Here is a 19022-nt window from a genome sequence, read left to right on the forward strand (position 1 = left end):
GGCAGCGGGGGCACAGGGCATGCCCAGCTCTGGGGCCGCTGTCGTGCTGCAGGCAGGTCCCGGGCGCGGCGGACAGCAGGGACCCTCCCCATCGCCCCACGCCCGCGGAATGCGCAGGTCGCGCCAAGTCCTCACGCAGGCGATGAGTTTGGCAGCCGGCAGCCGGCACACTGCAGCACTGCGTCTGACTGCCAGCTCTGCGCACACTGCAGCCCCCGGACACACGGGCTGTTAGAATGAACTCCCCTCCCGCTCCCACCCCGGCGCAGGACGACTTCGACACCGACTCCCGCTGCGCCGTCCCGGCAGACATGAGCGACGACGAGCCGGCGAGGCAGCTGCCGGACTGTCCCGGGCCATTCTCCCCGTCCCACGCCGGCAAGAAGCCCCCTCGGATGCCCAAGTGCTCCCGGTGCAGGAACCACGGCTACGTGTCGCCCCTGAAGGGCCACAAGCGATTTTGCAACTGGAGGGACTGCCAGTGCCAGAAGTGCAAGCTGATCGCCGAGCGCCAGAGGGTCATGGCGGCGCAGGTAGACGCTCCGTACGGCTGGCGTGCGCGCCTTTTAGTCGCTTTATAGCGTGTTTAATTAATACGCGTATGATTATTTGCCAGACCTCATCTAGCAGATGACATTTTATACATCACTAAATAAAAACAATGCTTCGACAACGCAGGGTCAGTGGGTTGAATGCAGCCGCGTTTGCAGGGAAGGAGGCCTGGCACCATGTGCGCGCTTTGTTTAAACGCTATTAAGGTTTTGCGCATGAGCGGACCATCTTCAGGTTTTGATTAACCTTGTAAATTATGGAAATGATCTAGAGAAACCCTTCAGCTGGGTATTCTCTTTGCTTTTCTAGTATCTACCGAATATAGTATCTATGTTGGCCAAGAGAAGTGACATAAAGTAACGAAATGAAATAGTGATGATAAGTGTTTATTGTTAGATTACAAACATATTGACGATTTTCAGATGTGTATTGATGCCAGTGATGTGGCTACTCTGAAGGTAAACGGCGCACTTGATGAAACGACCGCTAACGTGTTGCTTTGATCACACTTGGGAGCTGTATATATAATCTTCTTTATCTGTATATTCAATTTGAACAATTTTTTATGCTGTAGTAATTTTGAGTACATAGTAAATGCCCCTGATTTTGATAAAACCGAATCCATAAATAAGTTAAAATTGCATTTTGTTCGTAAGCATTCTACAACTACTAGAATTAAAGTTGGCATTAATTAAATTGAAGCGTAATTCTCTGGTAGTCATCATCAGTAATTTGAATTACTTTACAAAAGCTTTACATCTTTTTTCACAAAAATAAATAAAAATGTAATAGGATGCCAAGATGTATCACATTTCTTCTGTGGCCTGTGAACAAGTGTTGGGGTTTGTTTTTATGTAAGATGCATTCAATTAAAACATTCTGAATTTTGTATAAATTAAATATGTTAGTTGAATATGAAATAATACGTTTGTTTTACAAATGCAAATAAAATGAAAAATTGTTGCATCTGCATTTGACATTTGTCACTATTAGGACTTGTATTAACTGTATTTTCTTATGCACTTATGTAGTTTTTAACCTGTAATTTGATCTGTCATTTTTAGACTGTATTGCACTTTCATAATGCTCTTGTATCTTGTCTGCTAAGAAATAAATAATATACATATTATTATTATTGGCAGCATAGCCTCAATCCACTTTATGATTATATTGTGGCTGCAGCCTTGCTCAAAACCTGCTTTTCTGACAAACTGAGCTACTTGTCTCAATGAGCTACTATCGAAACTACACGTGCGCAGTGAACATGACCCTAAATCTGCTGGTAATAATTATGTACATTAAAAATGGTTTCGCCAGTGTTATTTCATAGTGACCAATTTGCTATTTATGCAGAGATTGCAGGATGAGCTTTTTAGGGTTTGAAGGGTTAAAATACATGCTGATAAGGAAGCTCGGTTGGTCAGAACACCAGCAAATCCACTGTGTGCTTTGCAATATTTAGGTCTTTATTGTGCCGTTATCACGCGTTGGTCGTGTCCTCTCAGCCCACCGCTCTCCCTCTTGGCTGCAGGTGGCTCTTCGCAGACAACAGGCGCAAGAGGAGGAGATGGGGATTTGCAGCCCGGTTCCTCTGCCCAACACAGACATCGTGATCAAGAACGAGGCGTCCGCTGCGGAGAGAGCCTGCCTGTACTCTGGCCGGGGCAAGTCCCCTCCTTCAGCGTCCGCCAGCACGGCGCTGACCCCACCTGCCACAGGTACGGCACACTCACATGGCACTGCTCGTCTCTCTGGGCCGAGCCGATCGAGTGTTTTCAGCCGTGAACATTTATTCTGCATATTTCTTCTTCTGTCACCTCTATAGCGTTACAAAGCCCCCAGAAAAGACAAAATAGTGGAAGTCCTCAATCAGTATCAACAGAGATTTCTGGGAAGGTTGCCATTGATCGGTCCAGTCTTTTAGGGAAAATTCCTCCTGAAACGGAGAAGGTGTCCTTAATTAAGGTGTCCTTAGTTAAACTTAATATTGGGGGTAACATGTATCGCGTTTCTCGCATTAACTAAAATAACTAATGTTGTTTTCAGTATTAATACCACGTCTTAAACCCAAAAATGTATCTGTCCCAAGAAAGAAGAAAAAAGCTTGAGCAATCTATTTAAAATGAGGCCGACATCTCTCAATTGATGTAGCGCAGTCAGAGTAAAGCTTTTTTTTTCATGCAGTAATTGTCGAGAAATGACACGAGCTTCTTGATTCCAGTATCCTGGACAATTTCAGTGACACATATCCATTGCGATCAATTTGTTATTCTGATAGGTAGCTCTAGGACAGATAAACACAAAATAACTTCTTGTTTCCTGATTCACGGAGCTATCAAGTACTGTGCCTGCAAGGATCTGGGAGTAAACTGACTCTGTGTTGACGTCAGTTCAGATGTGGATCTGCACTTCAACTTGGCCGTTGTGAATTATTTAGCGAGGGCATTGTGTCGTCTTTTTGTACACAGTAAGAACAGGAAGGTGTTTAAAAAGCTTCAAAGTGACAATTAACTGTTCAAAAACAGTCATTACTATAATGTCATTATTTGTATGCTGCCATTTTCCAGATTGAAGCCGGGAGTATGTTTGTGGTTGGAGCAAGCCATTAGAATAATCATTTATCAACTTACACAGTTCATATTGAAGGCATTACTGTACTGCTCGGACTCTCTGAGCTGGGGGGGGGTGCGAATGCGATGTGAAATACCAGGGGACAGTGTGTACTTTCTTTGATTGCTTTATGTTCCGCAATCGAGTTATTAAAACGCTGTGCTCACTAGGATGGGTGTAAAAGGGAATGCTTTAAACAACATACCATTATTTGAGCGTCTTGCATATCAACACGAGGGTGATTGTCTGGTGCCAAAGCAAGCCATCTCTCAGTCATTCCCCTCAGGATGTCTTGTGGGAGAAACACGCTGTTCCAGTTCTTCTGATAGTGTGTTCAGGAGGTGGAATACCAGTGGGGTCAAGGCTGTTTTCTCCGGATCAGGGAAATTCACCAGCAAGACAGAGAACTGGACTGGTGACAGCAGGGAGTGTGTTTTGCTGACAAAAGCCTAGATCATCTGTACCATGAAATACTTACGGTGTTACGGTGGTGGTGTTTTCGCTCATACAACAATTTGGGACCATATGCATTTCATCCTGTGAATTTTATGTTGGGGCCTAGTTTTTTTTTTGTGCTACAGATACTTTCATTTAAGGCATACACTGCTTTCCCCTTCAAATCCTTTAAAACAGCTCAGTTTATTTTCATGTGTGAATCTAGTTCACAGCTGCCACCACCAGAGGGCGAACTTCAGTCTCTGTACGAGTTACTACCCAAGTATTGAAGAAAATTGTATTAAAAATAATGCTCAGCTAAAAGTTCAAATGAAATGAATGTGTGAACGGTAGAGACCAATTGAAAAGGGTTTCAGAGCATTTTGGGATAAGAAACATAAGAAAGTTTACAATCGAGAGGAGGCCATTCAACCCATTGTGCTCGTTTGGTGTTCATTAATAACTGAGTGATCCAAGGATCCTATCCAGTCTACTTTTAAATGTTCCCAAATTTTCAGCTTCAACCACATCGCTGGGGGGTTTGTTCCAGATTGTGACAACTGTCTGTGTGAAGAAGGGATATCAAGAAAAGGACAGTATCCAATATTTGCAGATCTAAATTAATTAGCCTAATTCAGTCTGGTAATTCTTGAAGTCTAATATTGACAGAATTAGGCCTAGATGAAGTGAAACCTCAGACTGATTAGCAGGAGAGTAACACGTCCTTTTAACGCAGTGTCAAAATGACTGAAATTGAAGTCCAGATTAAAAAGGTCTGTACCTCTGATACTATAATGACATTTAGGGGTCAGCACCAGTCTGAAATGATGGCTGAGGGTCAGTGTTTCGATAGCAAGGGCGTGTGATGCTTAATCTTTCATATCTGACATAAACTCTGACATGAACCCTAACCCCACTGTCAAGTCTGACCCATATGGTTTGTGTAGCGCAGGATTTTGTTTAGATTTGGACTAGATTGACTATAGTAGGAATTGTCTTAGTTACATTTTTAGAGTATTATTGTGAGTGATGTAGGCCTAGATACATTTTGCAAATTAGGTTTATATTTTGGTCTGGGCAAAGGTGCAGGTTATAGAATGGGCTTTTCCACTGCAGACGTGTGTTACATCACTTTTATGTGAAGTGAGATCTCTGGTGATCACAGTTGTACAAAGTGTGAGTGGCGGGTCACCTGCCATCATTTTTGCAAGATTAAAAGTCTTAGTATGAGCGCTGCTGGAAGAGTGTCTCGTGGTGGGAATGTGTCCGTCTTCACCTGAGGGTTAACAAAGCCTTATCAGAGATGGGCCGCCGATTACCAGCTGGCAGTCTGTTAGGTCTGTCTCTCCCTCTCCCCCCCCCCCTCTCTCTCTCTCCTCTCTCTCTCTCTCTCTCTCTCTCTCTCTCTCTCTGTATAAGTTGATTTATCCTTTTTTACTGGAAGGCTTTAGCGGGAGTCTGTGACGAGGCCCCTGACTGGCCTGTCTGCTGTCTTTGTGTTCCAGGCAGCCGATCCAATGTGCCGGACAGTCCTCCCGCCAGCAGGGGGCACTCAGAGGGCACTTCAGACCTGATTGTGGACGCCTCCTACTACAGCAACTTCTACCAGCCGTCTCGCTACCCTGCCTACTACAGCAACCTGTACAACTACCAGCAGTACCAGGTGCCCAAGCGTTATCATCTGTAACTGCACTTACTCATGTGTGACACAGAGCAGGCAGGAGGCAGAGCCGTCGCTTCTCCATCCATTCATTTATGTCTCTTCTTGTTATTCCAAGCAGATATCTTTCTATGCTGCTTTGGGTCGTCCACAGTTTCTGTATCATTTTTGCATTAAGTGACCATGCTTCACAGCCATAAGTGAGCACTGGTAGTACGCATTGATCAAATAATTTTCTCTTCAGGCAAGTGCATAGATTTCCTTTCAACGGTGTGCGGTTTCTTCCTAATGCACTCCATCCATTTGTACTCTTCTTTTGATTGCTTCCATAATATCTACTTTGTTGTCCAGGGTAGACATAACTTGGCTTCTTCAAGTATCCATTGATCTCAGTTTAATTTGATTCCTTGTTCTTCTCAGTCTTGGAACACTTCAAGAGTTGTGGATATGTATATACATGTTTTTTATTGCAAGGTCATAATTTGTTTACCTCAGCACAGAAGGAAGATGTTATTATGTGCTTTATGAAAGAAAAAACCCTGCTGTGCATATATTGGCTGCTTTCTCAGACCCAGAGGCACGGACGCCCTTGTAAGCATCCAGAATAAAGGCTTAATTTGTCCAATGTGATGCAGGTAGTTTTGTTTTAGTTGAGGTAGCAAATTCGAAGAGGCCTTAAGTAAGGGCCACACATGGAAAGTGGGCCTGGAAGTGGCCTATTAAAGACACAATGCAGCCGAGCGATGTTGCTCCTGATAGTTGGGGACAAGCTAAGACGTGCGGCGGTTCGCAGGGCTGACTGCGTGGGAGGACAGCGCAGGGTCACACACACACACACACACACACACATACACCGCAGGGTTTGTTGATTTTTTTTATTATTATTTTTTTCAAATTTCTATTTAGTTTTTCTCTCAATTATCTTTATTTTTTAAGGCAATGGTGATTAAGTGCACTGGCAAGTTGTTGATGGTGGTTCCTGTCACTCCAGCGCCTGCGTGTTTGGGTTGGCAGGATCTGGGAGCTGGCAGGGTCGCCTTCCCTTTCTCAGAGCGGTAATGCACCGTGATGGTTGTTATGCCACCGTTACAGCTGAGTGGCCGAGCACAGCGGAAAGGTGTGCAGCCTTCATGGTGTGCTACCCCTCTGCACAGTGTTTACATTTTTGGGAGTCCCTCGGGCAGAACTGCAACTAATTCTGCCACTGGGAGTTCTATAACCCTTATCCAAATTTGGTAATTAGCACACACGGTGTTTAGCAACCATCGCATGCAGTGGAGTCAGTCTGAAAGGCCGAGGTGCTGTTATGTGAGCAGTTTAAACCAGAGGATTGCACACAGAGGCGTTTAGGATCTAGCGTCAGGTGAAATACAGTAGCCAGTGGAGTCGCACGCCATCCACAGGCCATGAAACACGTTAATAGTGAAGAATATAATATCACATGATTGAAAATAGAGTCCAACGTTAAAACAATGTGTGCCCCAAACGTTGTGTGTATATTCTGGTACAACCGACTACATCTTACAAAATGTAGGTGCACAAGTTCATACTTTGGGAACCGTCCTCATCCCTTCAGACATTAATTTTTTAGATTTATGTTAAAAAGTATCTCGTTGTATCTGAGAACTCATGTGTGAAACAAATTAAATCTATATTTCTTCAAGGATCTAATCTGAGTGTTTTATTCTCCAATGGCGCTGATAGAGCTATAGCTCAGGGTGTCAGCGCAGTTGAGATTCTGATGGTAACATATTGTTCTGGGGTCACTGCCTCTGTCAAGCAACAGCAGCTTGGAACAGAATTGCAAAGGTTAATTATATTGTCTATCAAGCAGGGCACGGAGAAGGCATCGCATTATGCTGTTGGGAAAAAGAAAGTGCACTCTCTGGCAAATAAAATGGATGTATAAGGATGCATTTTGAAGATTTAAATATAAGGAATGTATAATTTATTAATAGATTTGAGAATGTTGATCATTTACAAGTATTAACAGCATCAGTTTTCAATTGATTGCACATTTTACACTTTAAAAACATGTTCTGACCCATGTAGTGATTGCTTAATTCAGTACTTCAACTTAGTGTTTAGTGAACTGTAGTCTGCGGTCTAGTGAAACCCCCATTCATGGTCAAATACTTAGACTGGCGAACATTGGGCTAATTTAAAAACAATATGAAAAAAGTGCTTCTTATTTTTAAGACTCAACCAGGAATCTCATAATATACCTCCCAAGCCCAGACATAAAACACAATACACATATTTTAATTTGATTCTCTAGAGCTTTATTACTAGCTTGTTTTTACATTTTGTAAATCAATTTCAATGTAGTTTAAGGTCTGGAACTAAACAGCTTGTTAAAATTATTGCTAAAAAGTGAAAACGAGGTTGCAAATTCCCAGCATTTGAAAATGTACATAGACAGCGAGAGAGAAATCTGCTGCAGCAAATGAAAATTTGAAAAAATTAACAAATGCTCTGTTTTTTTTTTTTTGGCTACAGTGTTCTGTCACTTGGCTACAGCAAATGTCAGTGGAAAAAAGTGAAATTCTGCTTAGTTTGCTTCTTACAGATTAAAAACGTATCTAATATATTTTGTTCTGAAGTGAAATATATTGGACAAGTGCATGTTAGTGAATAGTTCAGCCCCCTAATGAGAAAATGTTTTGTACTGTAATGTTTTGTTTTTCACTTACTGCAATAAAAGTGTGTGTGTGTGACTTCAGACCGGCAGCTTGTGTCTTCGGTTCAGAGATACTGCTGAACTGAACATTGATGGTTCTGTAGCAAGAAGTGGCACAACATCTGCAGACAGACTGTGAACTATTGTGGTGATTGAGTCAGATTGCATTGCAAAATCAAACCTCCATTATTTTCAAAAGCTGAAACCCAAGAGGAGTGAAAAATGAAAGCCCTGTGCATCGTGTGCATACACTTCACATACAGATATGCATTCATACCATATACATGTACACTTGTGCAGATATTGTGCATGTGTGTGTTTTTTATATATATGTATATGTATATATATATATGTGTGTATATATATATATATATATATATATATATATATATATATATATATATATGTGTGTGTATATATGTATTGTGCATTCATGTTATCTATTTAAAGCACAAATGAATGCACACATGCCAGTCCTGTGTTGGATATACATATACCCTGGCTTAGGTTTATCTCAGCACATATCTTCAGTCTTAGAATACATTGAGAGAAATATGGCGAAATGCAGGTAGAAAATGAAAATATAAGGGTGGTGCACATAATGCAGACATCTGATGGTGCCAGATAAGAAACCTTCAGGTAGGTAGGAAGCACAGCAGCAACTTTTTTTTTTTTTCCTCTGGATTTTTTTTAAAGTTAATAATAATGTTTTTAGGAGTAGTTTGAGAGCTGAGCACCAAAATTCCAGATATTATTTTTTTTGAATCCAGATTATTGTGTGGCTTTAAATTATAATTTATTTACTCTGATTACCTAACATTTTTACATTCCATTTTGATTTGTTTTAGGTCATAACAGATATAAATGTATAAACATATGGAAGTAATATGTATTATTTCCTAGGGAGTTTTGAATAATGGGGTTATGAACCATAATATTATATACAGTATTTCTGTTGTATGTAATTAAACAACAGGGTTTACATTTATCAAATAAATACAGACCATTGCAACTGACCTTCTCTTATACATATGACCTGAAAAGGTACAGTTTATGCTTTTATGGTTTATGGTCTATATGGAAAGTATCCTAACAAAATGTAATGCGACACTGCACCCTACTCCCATAAAAACGTTTCCTTTGTCTATTAATGACTTATTTTTTTCTGTTCCTGACTACAAATTGTTTCAGACTTGTGTGGTTTGTAGAATTTGAAATTTCTAGTTTAATCTCTCCTATATTTATCATAAGTAATAAGAGCGAAGTTTAAATAACACTTCATAAACCTGTCACACAGTAAATTGATCGTGTGGACAATAAAGGATGAAATATTGCCTGACAGAAATCAAATTCTATAAAACATAAATTGAAAATTCTCTGAGTCCTACTTTACTGGATACCTGGATTTGTTCAGGTAACCCAGAAGGTTGTAGAAGTCTTATGTGTTGTTACTAGTACTACTAATGTAACGTTAAATCACTTTTTTTTTTTTTTTAATCTCTTATGAATATTTCACACCACAGCCTTTAAAAACATTCTGCTGTGTTAAAAATATTAAATCTTATACATAAGTGTCTCTTATCAATTATCTCTGTGCCATTATGACATTTGCTTTATCAGAAATTTGGTTCCCCCATCTCCCCAATCCCCTATGTGTTTTATAAGGAAAAGTTTAGAGAAGATTAAGAAAGTTTCCCTCCAGTGGCAAGGTTTAACTTGTGTGTTCATCAGATGAGCAATTTCTATTAACCCTTATTTCTCCGTGTTCTTTATTATTTGTGTCCTGTGAAATACACTGTTAGTAGAGTTATTTAATTCCATCTGGTTCCCCAGCGAAAAGGAACCACTGGACCGCTCTGAAGTCCCTTCTCTTCCGTTTTTGTCTGCTGCCCAGATGCAGAACAATGAGGCCTGCCTGTCCAGCCACAACGTGTCGCCCCAGTATCGGATGCACTCCTATTACTCCGCCGCGTCCTACCTGAGCCCGGGCTTGGGCTCCGCTGCCTGCATGCCCCAGATTTTCACCCTGGACGACAACTTCCCGGAGCCAAAGACGAGCAGTGAGTACGGTGCTTTACGTCCCCGCTCTCAAAGGCCCATGAATTTTTATCAAGAGTGTTATCAAGAGCCCCGACGAGTACATCTGGGGGAGACCTACAGTAAACCCATGGGCGCTGTAGAAACACTAAAATATTAAAAACATTTACTGACGCTGTTAAATTGAAGAGATGACAGGTACATACTAAATATTCGTCCAAAGGTTGCAACACTGTTTGGAGTTTGTCTTTGTGGTTTGAAACTTGCCATTTTAACATTCCTGGAGGGCTCCTCTCAGAGGCTTGGTGTCAGTTATTGGGGACTGATATGGGCTGGAACAGTGTGTTGAGTTTGTCACGTGCTGGGCTTTGCTTATCAATCTCCCAGTGTAGGGTTTCCTTTGTTTTACTATGAGGGTAGCACTCACATCATCAGGATGGCTTGACATGCATCATTACAAAACTAAAACACTCAAAAGAAGTGGGTGGTCCACTCACTTCTTCCATTTCATAAATCCAGGATTGAGAGAGGATGAGATTAGCAAGTCTGATTACTTTATCATGTAGCTGATGTCCCAAAAGCTATAGTTAAATCGAATAAGTATATTCTATCGCATATATGTTGCTACAAACTGGGGAGCGTTATAATTTCTGTATATCTCTAAACACTTCAAAAGCTATTCAGACTATGTTCTAGCTCTTCAAAAAGCCAAACATCAGCAAAACAATACCAAACATAGAAATTGTGATTTAACATACTGGTCTACACTAATTCCACAGTGTACTCACACAATGAAGAACTTTTAAGTGTGGGGGGGGCAAGCTGTGACCTTGCGTGGCTATCCTGCCTGTCAATGACTGAGATTAACTGTTATCATTGGAGGTGCCCCTCCCCCATTGTCAGATCAGCGACACCGCTTCTATCAACAAGAGATGGCACAAACAGTACAATTACTAGCGATAACTCAAATGATCTCAGTCCATGAATTTAAAGGACAGTAAATGATACCAGGGTGGAATAAACAGTGGACAACAGAAGAACAATGTTCTGGCATCTGCCCTGTGTCAGATAGCATATAGAGAAGTGCCGTTCAGATCGGTCTGCATGATGTAAGGCTTGCTACAATGTGAACAGCCCTGGAAGGTCATCAGAGAGCCGGGGGAATAGGAATGCCATATAAAGTGATTACAGCAGTAGCACCCCCCAATATCTGTAAGAAAGGCCATATGAAATGAGACTCGATGAGATAGTAGTAAAATAAGAACAACTGCGTCCTTCACAGTGATGGGACACCTTTGAGGAGAATCTGAGCTGAAGACCCTCCTTCTGAAGTACAAATTCCAGAAAGGAACAGAGTAACTTACACATCCGTTCAGACACGAGGGGCTACTGGAGTACCTATAGCAGTGGTTCTCAATCCTGGTCCTGGGGGACCCCTACTCTGCTGGTTTTTGTTCCAACAGAGCTCTCAATTACTTAATTGAACCCTTAATTGAAGTAATTTGATTACATTTGATCGTAAACTGATAAAAAGTTGGTTCCGTAATAAGATAATACATTCTTTATACAATTGTACACTTAACTTCTACTGTTAAAAATAATTAAAAGGCTCCGATTTAAGAAATTATTAGTTCAGTTAAGGGTTCAATTAAATAATTGAGAGCTGGGTTGGAACAAAAACAAGCAGGGTATGGGTCCAGGATTGAGAACCACTGCCTTAAAATATCTGTCACACAGTAAGGATTTCTCCAAACTACCGCCTTTAAAGTTAACATGTACATAATGCAAAATGTTCCAAAAGACCTGAAGCTGTAAGCATTCACAGTATTTTACAATATTACATAAGTAATAACTTTCAGATACATACTGTGCGTTATTAAAACTGGTCTTGCTAACTTTCTTTTATGTATTGTTTTCTCCTATTCTGGCAGTGGAATGCCATTCTGTGATTATTACAGCTTAATCCCAGCAGACATGAATTGCAGTGCCCTTTATAAAAAAAATATCCGGAAATAGCTGTGCAAAAATTGTATAATCATTGTATTTGGGTATTGAAACCCACAACAGTGACACTGCCTGTCGTGATGTTTTTTTTAATTCAACGTGATCAGTGATTTTTCCACGGTGGGCCTTGTCTCAGTCGCCTCTTCTGTCCTAATTCACACTGGAGTCGTCCCGAAGAGAAGATCGCTGTAATGAGGATGGAGTGTACTTTCCACGGTGCAGAACCGTTAACATTTTAGAGCGCTACCTTGGGCTGAAGGCGTGCCACATTTATTTCTCTTTGCAAGTCATCAGTTGGCCAAATACAGGGCAAATAACCTTCAGGAGTGCGACGCTGTCCTTCCGTCGGCTGCTGTCTTTGAAAATTGCCTCTGGAGTTAGTGAGCAGGAACAGTTAAGATTTACAAACAATGATGAAGCTTGTCATGCGTCTTTCACCATCCATCATCGTGGCAGCATTGCAGGGCGGTGAAGTGTTCTTCATAAAAACCAGCTCAGTGTGAAATACACCTCTCCGCAGTGTTTACGGCTCTGAAGCTAGTCAGCAGCCCTTTACTGTAAATCCAGATTGGGATGTGACATTACAGTATATCACTGCGCAGCCTGCCAGGGTTTACACTGGGAATGAGTGCAGTTCACACCAGATGAGATGCCCAGATTGAGTTATGTAGGAATTTTAGTGTTATATGAGACAGCTTTGTTTTTTGCGAGTGTTCAAAGTTAGTTTTCTTTCATCAGAACCAGTGGGTTCCCTGCAAACAAACTGTAAATTTTTCTGTCCAGGTTTTTGCTTTTAAGGCTGCAGGGTGTCAAGGCTGTTGGGCAGCTCAGAATTTAAAAACACACAGGGACACACTGCCAACGCAGACTGAGACCAGTGTGGAAAATGTATCCGAATATGCTGGAATTTTTAATGACCTTTAAAAGAATAGCTCACTGATGTTTTTATTTGCTTTCTGAGCTGGATTTGTATTGTTTATCTATGAAAATGTTAGTGCTAATACAACTTTTCAGACATTTCCTGATTTTCCAATTTAAAATCCAACTGGACGGCAGCATTTGAGGCAGGAAAAAACGGATGGCAGTGGCTTGTATTTATAAATTCAACTTATTGACTTCTGCAATTTAATTACCATTTATATCCTTTTAACAAATTCTGACATTTGCGGAGATCATGTTTCTAACCTTTTGATATTATACTGGCGATTGCAACGTTTGCAACCCTTGTCTACCCTGAAGTGTGGGTTATCATACATACAGGATCTATTCATCGTAGCAGGGCAAATAAAATAAACCCGACAAAAGCATGCCCATTCCTTTTCAAGAGCAATCAATACACAGACGGGTTGTATTAAAATCCATTTGGAAGTGGAGTAAGATTACATAACGTACTGGGGGTTGCTGCTCTTCTGCAGCAATGCGGTATACATGTATTAATCCAGCACTCAATGGCACGGATACAAAATGGGCATCCCTCACGTGGTAGCCAAAGCTGGGCAGATACCCCACATGGGCATCTGTTAAAGGGGACATATGCCCCACTGTAGAAAATATCCACATAGTCCTGCATTACTTCACACTTCACAGCATGGAAATTCACCTTTAACAAAAACAGAAACTGCATATCAAATAAAGTTAAGAATGAAGCCTATATAAATCACACAGTGTTGTTTTTTTCTTGCGTTCTTCACAGGGCTTAGTTTTTTGAATCGCATTGATTGTAAATCAGCAGCTATAGATAAGGGAATAAGCAGCTGTCTCTTTCAGTTCGCCAGGACATAAACAGCCAGTCTTTCCCTTAATGTGTAACTTAGCTGAGATGTGTCCAGGGCTGCAGGGGACAGATGAGTGGATCCTCGGTGTCACCCTGTCCTACACTCCTGACTGGCACACTAAACGCTCTCCTCAACAGCTATAGATTGGTTAAATACCAGTGTAATTGCTTGCTGCTGGCCCAAGCACACTTGTAATGCCTTGTACAACATCTCCATTAGCACTTGCCTGCGGCTGAGAGAGAGATTAAGAAGACAAGGGCCGGTGTTTTATGTCTGCAGTCCGGTGTCTGTGATGCGCTGCGGAGAAAAGAGGAAATGTTGAACAAAATGAGGATGGCACTTTAAAGTCTTCCATCAGAATCGTCCTGTAACTTAAAAATATATTCGCTTTACATTAAAGACGTACTAGATTTAAGCTGACTTCCTCTTCCGAGAGTTATGTATATTTTGTCCTATTATGTAAATTAAACTTTGGGTAGCATTTTGTTCCTCTTTTCTGTGTAAATGAAAAGCAGTTTTTATATAGCACTGTTTGGGATGAAAACAAACCAAGAACAACAACAAATGTTCTCTTCGAATCAGCGTTTTAGATTTTGTTTCACTTTACCACAGTATTGGTAAAAGTGCATTTTTGTAGCTTTAACATTTCCACCAATTGTGTGGAGTGGAGAGTGAGGGGGATTGAGTGTGTGTCCTTTCCAGTCATGTTGTGTATTGAAGGTAAGGTTAGATAGATAGGTTTGATGGGTTCATCATTATCAGTAGTGCTGATTCCAAAGGGGAACACTTGGCTTTTGAACGACTCATTTTCATTCAGTGCAGATTAGCTAACAATAAAGGTGCAGAGGTCATTAACTGTTTAATTACCCTCTGACCTCTCTGTGATTCCTCTTGTCAGTGACCACAAACTACTGGGCACACTTTCTAATGGCGCTCTAATGGGGATTTAAGTGCCCCCTCTGTTGTATTAAGAGAACAGTGACGTGTAGTTAGAGGTGAAGAATACAGTGAAAAGACGTGATTACTGCTTAACATCTGGTATAAACCAAACTGCTCTCCCTGTGCCTGTTTAAACAGATCTATTGGATCTACTGCAGATCAAGAGATTCGTTATCATAATAAAGACTGAAAATAAAAATAATATCTCTATCTCTTTAGCTCACAGAACAACACAGAACAGACTACATTTAGAGACTGTCCCTTTGCAGGCATTTTTGTGCCTTTTCAGAAAGGGAAAGTCATGGATTCTCTTTTGTTTCTCTTATTGACTATATATTTACTATACTAATTACATAGAAAATTATTATTGTAAGAATTTGATGTGATCCTCTTTGAAACATAAGGCCAGACTTGGATATAAAATAAAATATATGCATCTGTGACTCAATATCATAGTTCTTCAACCACTCCACACTTTTGTTGCATTATGGGGCTGCTTAACCCCAGAACAGCTTCTAATTCACCTGAAAATGAACTCTCTATGAATCATTGTTCACCTCATGAGTGCAGCATGGACATCATGCGCACACACACATTTTATTTGTGTAAAGTGTGAATAAAAGTAGTCTTTATTATGAATCTATCCTTAAGACACTCCCACAGATATAACCCCATAACTGCTTGAAACAGCTATATAAACATAATTTATAACACCTAGTTATATTTAAATTAATCTAATTAATATACCAAATAAGTTTTCATATTTGTACGAAAAATACATCTAATTTCTTATTGGGGAAATAATGCACTCCCACTGTATTATGAAATACTAAAAATGCCTAACCCTAAAGAATGGGATGAATCTAGAATGTTATAGTATGAAACTACTATGACAATATTAGTAGTCTAGAACCAAAACCTAAATTGCACCTTATTGACCTCAGTAAGGTGCAATTTAGGTTTGGTACTAGACTACTAGTATTGTCAATTTCTTTCTGATAAACCACAATTACTGGTCTGCAATCAAAACCATAGCTCCAAAACCTAATTCAGAGACTTCCATTGAACGAATGAATGTGTGAGTGAATGAAAGAACAAATAAATAAATAAGCAAAGCAGGGCATTTGCCAGTAAGTTGTGATTACCAAGAGACCAAGTACAGTTTACACTTTCACATTTATTCACCCATTTGCTTTGATGACAGTTTGGTTTATTTAAACATTCGCAATCTTACTTTTAACAAATAAACATAAATATTCAGACATGTTTTGCTATACACAAACACATATCCATACAAACACTCGCACAGACATTATATACATGAGTGTGTTTGAGTCTATCATCCTGTTGACATCATTTTATTTACTTCGTTATGAAAGTGTTATCCAAAACCCCTCCTGAGCCGGGAGTACAGGTATGAACCGAACAAGAAAGCACTAATCCACAATACATCAGGGCGAATTACTTTCCCCTTTCACATCTGTGCTTTTGTTCCTTGTTCGTAATGCCAGAAATTGTGGAGGCCTTTTTTTTTGTTTTTTTTTAAACACACAAAGACTGTTTAATACCTTGGAAATCTAAGATAATCGTAATAACTTGGAACATGGGTGAAAAGGGCAAAAGTTCATCAGTGGGGAATTGCTTCTTTTGAATGTATGAAGTAAAGCCTTCTCTTGTTTCTATAGTATTTTACAGCAACACACATAATTATTTAAACTACCAGTCAAGTTGAATTATTTTCACTTTTTTCTGCATGATGGGAAGCCTTTGTCTTGTACTTTTCTTCGCACACTGGCAGGAGAGGTAATGTGCTCCTGTCTGCTCTGTCTCTGTGGTATAACTGCTCTAGATAAGCCTGTTAAATGACTATTAGCATAGACAAATTTAGGGGCATATTTACATGAAAATGAAATTAAAAATACGATGAAATAATAGAAAGTAAAATTGTCTGAATGGAGTATTTAAGATTCATATATAGTGTTAGTTTGCATTCAGCTACTATTTAATGCACAAAGTAAAAAGCCATCTATTTTGGTAAACCAAACTAAATATGTTTTATTTTTATTATTATTATTATCAGAAATCTAAAGGAAATAATAGATTTCTATTTGCATTTTTATGACTAGTGTGTGGGATTTCTTTAGCTGGGCAGAAAGTCACTGTGGAATTAAAACAAATGCGATTTTTCATGTCATTGAACCCCTTGACAGTAATCTGTATTAAATTGTACGATGGAGATAATCAAACATAATAAGCAGTGACACTTAACATGTCAGCGCACTGTATACCCTGCTGTGATTTAGCTGCCTACAAATGACTTAACAACACGGCTACCAATGCATTTTGCTAATTACATCATAGATTTCTCCTTGATGAATACAAAGCGAATTAACACAGGATCACTAATCCACCCTTTCACCGTTATTGCTGTACACGACGCCATGAAAAGCCCATACAGTTAGCTACACAAACATTAGTATTAACGATTGCCCGTTTGGAATTGGTGACAAACTGCAGCCCGGCAGAATACTGAGGCAGAAACCAATCAGAAAGTTAATGAGGAGAGAAATTACTCAGCACAGTTGCTCCTTAATTACATCCATGGGAGACAGGAGATAAAGGGGGCTGTGGGTGGATTTGAACTCCGCTGATATTTGCTTAGGGTTATGAAGGTCAGGAACCTTTTGAATTGGGTTCATGTATCTTCCTTGACTTGTAACTTGATAGACAATTTCAACACAGTAATATTCCTGGTTCTCATATACATAATGAAAGTGGGGCTTACAGAGGCCCTGCTTGTTTGGGAAATAGATTTTTGCTCTTTTGCACTGAAGGTGAACATTTTTCACTGCCGCCTGGGAACATTTCATTTGTTATCCAATTGGGACTCCCCTCTATACATTTAAACTGAACTGTGCTTATATTATGTTAATTTAGGTGTCAAATATGTATATTTTTTGTTTGTTTATTATTTATTATTTATTATAATTTAAGCTAGACTAAAACCTAGTGTGATTTCACAAGCACATTTTGCAATGAAAAGGCTTTGTAATCAGTAAGATAAAATCTGTATTTCAAATATGTAATCTATACAGGGTTATTATCAAATTGTAAATGTTTATTGTGATCAAACTAAATATTTCTGATGCACAAACAGTTGCCACGGTTACCCAGAGAGTTTATATTGAACATCTAGAAACTAAACAAAATTAAATCTTTGTGAGGTACTCTCTCCGCTGACAATAATATGTGTCTTGGAAATATGTACTTTGATTACAATATATATATTTTTAATTATATATGTTATAAATAAAATAAGTATGTTACATTGATAATCTATATTCCCTCTTTGTCATGACAGGGCTTTTAAAAGCATCATGTGTCTTTTCTACACCAACTTACATTCAAGCTACTATCTTAAGTTTTCTGACTCAACACAACTATCATTTTTGCTATCACAATCTTCATTTTGTTTGCTTTTCTGTTCTTTTCTTCTTTTAAACAATAACAGGTACAAGATAGCATCTCCCCCGTGTTATCATCCTCACTGATACCTTCTCGTGTGTGAACCAAAACACTGGCTGGAAGCTATTCCTGCTTTCATTTAACTTGCAGTTCAGTGGCAGGTGCCGGGTCAGCAAGATCGCATAGTTCACTGGACCCACACACTTTTACATCCGTCATGAATGGGAAGTGATGGCAGTGAAGTGGTGCAGATGCCCTGTATTCACTTCATGCTCTGTCCAGTGACTGGGCTGTGACTCCAGTATAGTGTCATCTTGTGGCGCTGATTAGTCCTGTGGAAATTTGTCTAACATATTGATCTTTGCACATCAGATGCAGATTTAGGAGTTAGACCCTTATCTGCTTTAATTAGGAAGTGTATTGAACCACACCGGTAATTAAATGACAAATGGTTAAAAAGAATACATGGACATTTGATAAACATCTGTGAAGGATATTGTGATACTGATATATGATGAGTATAACAGCAAGAAAACAGATGCATTTAACAGGTATATTCCAAATGAGCTCCAGTGTCCAAAACACTTGTCCTTGTTCTCTCTCTTGAAAGTTTTTGGACCCTCTGGTGCCCAGGAGTTGGGCCTGGGCTGCCTGTCCATCAACAACCTGGCTTCCTCCGACAGCAGCAAGCAGGAATGCGAGATAAGCCCCGAGTCCGGCGGCTTCACGGTGGACACCGTCATCGAGGGGGCCAGCGAGTGAGTGTGGGAGCCCGTGGATGGGGCCCAGGGGGCTGCAGCCTCACGCCCCTGGAGTTGTCTCGAGCTGCGAGTTTATTTGGGTCACCCCTTATAGAGTGTATGTG

General features: G+C 40.0%; 1 protein-coding gene across 2 annotated transcripts in view; it reads left to right on the top strand.

Moving 5' to 3' along the window:
• Positions 1 to 141: 141 nt before the first annotated feature.
• dmrt1 (doublesex and mab-3 related transcription factor 1) overlaps positions 142 to 19022 on the top strand; it is a 20276-nt gene continuing 1395 nt past the window's right edge. The window contains exons 1-5 of one of the 2 annotated variants that reach the window (XM_066710613.1): positions 142 to 533; positions 2084 to 2270; positions 5103 to 5260; positions 9832 to 9997; positions 18768 to 18915. In XM_066710613.1, coding sequence (XP_066566710.1) covers positions 237 to 533; positions 2084 to 2270; positions 5103 to 5260; positions 9832 to 9997; positions 18768 to 18915 — 956 coding nt within the window. In that variant the 5' untranslated portion in view covers positions 142 to 236. Of the gene's footprint in view, positions 534 to 2083; positions 2271 to 5102; positions 5261 to 9831; positions 9998 to 18767 lie in introns of both variants that reach the window. The other variant, XM_066710614.1, reaches the window with a different exon arrangement.

This window comes from Amia ocellicauda, chromosome 8, assembly GCF_036373705.1.
Source record: "Amia ocellicauda isolate fAmiCal2 chromosome 8, fAmiCal2.hap1, whole genome shotgun sequence".
NCBI lineage: Eukaryota > Metazoa > Chordata > Actinopteri > Amiiformes > Amiidae > Amia > Amia ocellicauda.